This window comes from Sipha flava, unplaced genomic scaffold, assembly GCF_003268045.1.
Source record: "Sipha flava isolate LNK unplaced genomic scaffold, YSA_version1 17169_pilon_pilon, whole genome shotgun sequence".
NCBI lineage: Eukaryota > Metazoa > Arthropoda > Insecta > Hemiptera > Aphididae > Sipha > Sipha flava.
In genome coordinates, this window is record NW_020271920.1 from 1,415 (window position 1) to 3,587 (window position 2,173).

The 2,173-nt window shown below is 57.9% G+C and overlaps 1 protein-coding gene across 1 annotated transcript; it reads right to left on the reverse strand.

The window, feature by feature from the left end:
• Window positions 1-496: 496 nt before the first annotated feature.
• LOC112679945 lies at window positions 497-2,027 on the reverse strand. Its single transcript, XM_025549894.1, has 2 exons — window positions 1,670-2,027; window positions 497-1,591 (listed from the first exon to the last, which is right to left on the reverse strand). Exons 1-2 carry the CDS (start codon window positions 1,962-1,964, stop codon window positions 750-752), a joined length of 1,137 nt encoding a protein of 378 aa, XP_025405679.1. The 5' UTR covers window positions 1,965-2,027; the 3' UTR covers window positions 497-749.
• Between the last annotated feature and the right edge of the window lie 146 nt (window positions 2,028-2,173).

The following is a 2,173-nucleotide window of genomic DNA, read 5'->3' on the forward strand; positions in this document are numbered from 1 at the left end:
TTTATTCGAATTTTTTTTTCTCTTTCGCTCGATCCTTGAAATCTCGCCGTGGAAACGTGAAAAACGCTCACGGACGCCCACGGTTCGTACTCTGCGCACACACGAACCGGACGGCACGCGAAAAGTCTCTCCCCTCGTGCCACCGCGCGAGTTATTGAACCTCGGCAATATAATATTTACGACGACCGTCCCGCGCTTTGGACGTGAGCGGTTTTACAACCGGACGGTATAAAGCGCAGTATAATCATAATTATAACATTCCTGCGTTGCATTCGTGTACCCGCCGCGCTCTGTATGCGCCGTTCGCGCCGTGTAATTAAAAACCGGTAAAGGTTTCAAATTGATTTTCACCCGCGCGCGTTTTTATTGCGACGCGATATAAACGCACACACGCGTACATCGAACACCGTATTATCGCGATACGGCACGTCGACGACGCGCGTACCTTGTACCGCGAGTAGGATATCGTTATTATAGTATTTATGTACGCGTACAATTATGGTACAAATATTTATATATTATCTCCGTTCATACATTACGGGTTCATATTATTACAATACATGCGCTGTGCACAGTGTGTACATTTGGTGTGCGGGGGGAGGGAAGTAATAAACATCCAACATAATCTTACAAAACGAAAAGGTGTGGGTGGGGGAGGGAGAAAAAAAAATTACAATCGTAATTTACAAACCGTGTGCGCGGGGCGGTGAGTTTTAACGAACAAACGCCGCAGACCGTTGCGCCGGCGGTTAATTGTCGTCGGAATCGTATTCGGGTCCTCCGTCGTCCGTGTCGAAGAACGAAGACGTTTGCGGGCTGGACTCGTGCTTCATGGACCGCGCGGCCGCCGCGGTGGACGAACAGCTCGCGGCCGCCGTTTGATGGACGCCGTGCTGCTGCTGCGTGGACGACACGGCCGCCTGGTGGTGGTTGATGAACGGGAACGGTATGCTCGGCTGGTACGGCACCGGGAAACACCTGAGGTCGGGCGCGACGAACGGCTGGTACACGGCTGCTGCGGCCGCGGCCGCGGCAGCGGCGGCGTCCGATGCGGGGTACTGCTGCTGCTGCTGCTGCATCACCACCTCGTTGAACTTGATACGGGCCAACAGTTGCAGCACGCCGATTTTGAAGTTGATCTTTTGCTTCTCGTTCAGCGACTTGACCGTGGGCAGCAGCGACACCATGAACGACAGGTCGCCGTCCAGCTGGCACATCGCGTCCGCCGCCGACTTGCCCGCCACGCCGTTCAACGCGTCCACGTGCTGCTGCACGTCCGCCGGCATCTCCGGTTTTACCGCGATCTGTTCCGGCGCGCCGACGGTCGTCCCGCCGTGCGTCCGCGACGAGCCGGTCGTCTTTCGCGTCTTCTTCTTCTTCGGCTCCTCGGTCCCGTCCGCGGCCGTCCGCCCGCTGCCGGCCGCCGTCCCTTTGGTGTCCTGGATGAACGGTATCAAGAACTGCAGGTGATCGAACAGATAGTATTTCTTCCTGTGCTCCGGCGGACCCCGGGACTTTCTCGGTTTGTTGCCCTTGACGTCCTTGACGAACGAGTCCTTGATGTTGGTCCATTTCTTTTTGACGTCGGCCACTGCGCGCGGTGATGACAATTAAACAACGTGTTAGGAACGTAGAGCCAACGGTTAACACGTCCAATAACAATACGTACCTCTGTCGCGTTGGTCGAAAGCGCTCAGATCGTGCCAGTCGGAATAAAGGTTCTCCGCGATCTCCGTCCACATGTTGGCCAACACTTCCTTGTTGAGGTGGTTCATGTCGGCCGTGTCCCATATGCACGACCGGTCGCGTATCTCGTGTATGAGTTTCTCCGTGAAATAGACCATCGTCGACGTTTTCAACGTTTTCCTGTTGCCTAACCGGGCAGGGACGAGCGCACCGGACGGGCCGCGGGTGTTGACGTGCGCGCGTACGAGCGTCGACTGCGGTGACAGCCGGCGCGGCATGGGCCCAGTGAGAACGGCAACGGCGGACCGCCGGTGTCCGCCGGACGGGCGCTCGGTCGTTCGATACAACAATAACCCCCGGCCACCGCGCACGACCGTCGGAGGGTGCGTGGCGGGCGCGCGCGGTCGGTACGGCTACGGATGGCGGGCGGTCGGCCGGCCCGGTGCGACGGTGGCGAAGCGGCGGCTGACGGTCGTCCGGGTCTCGC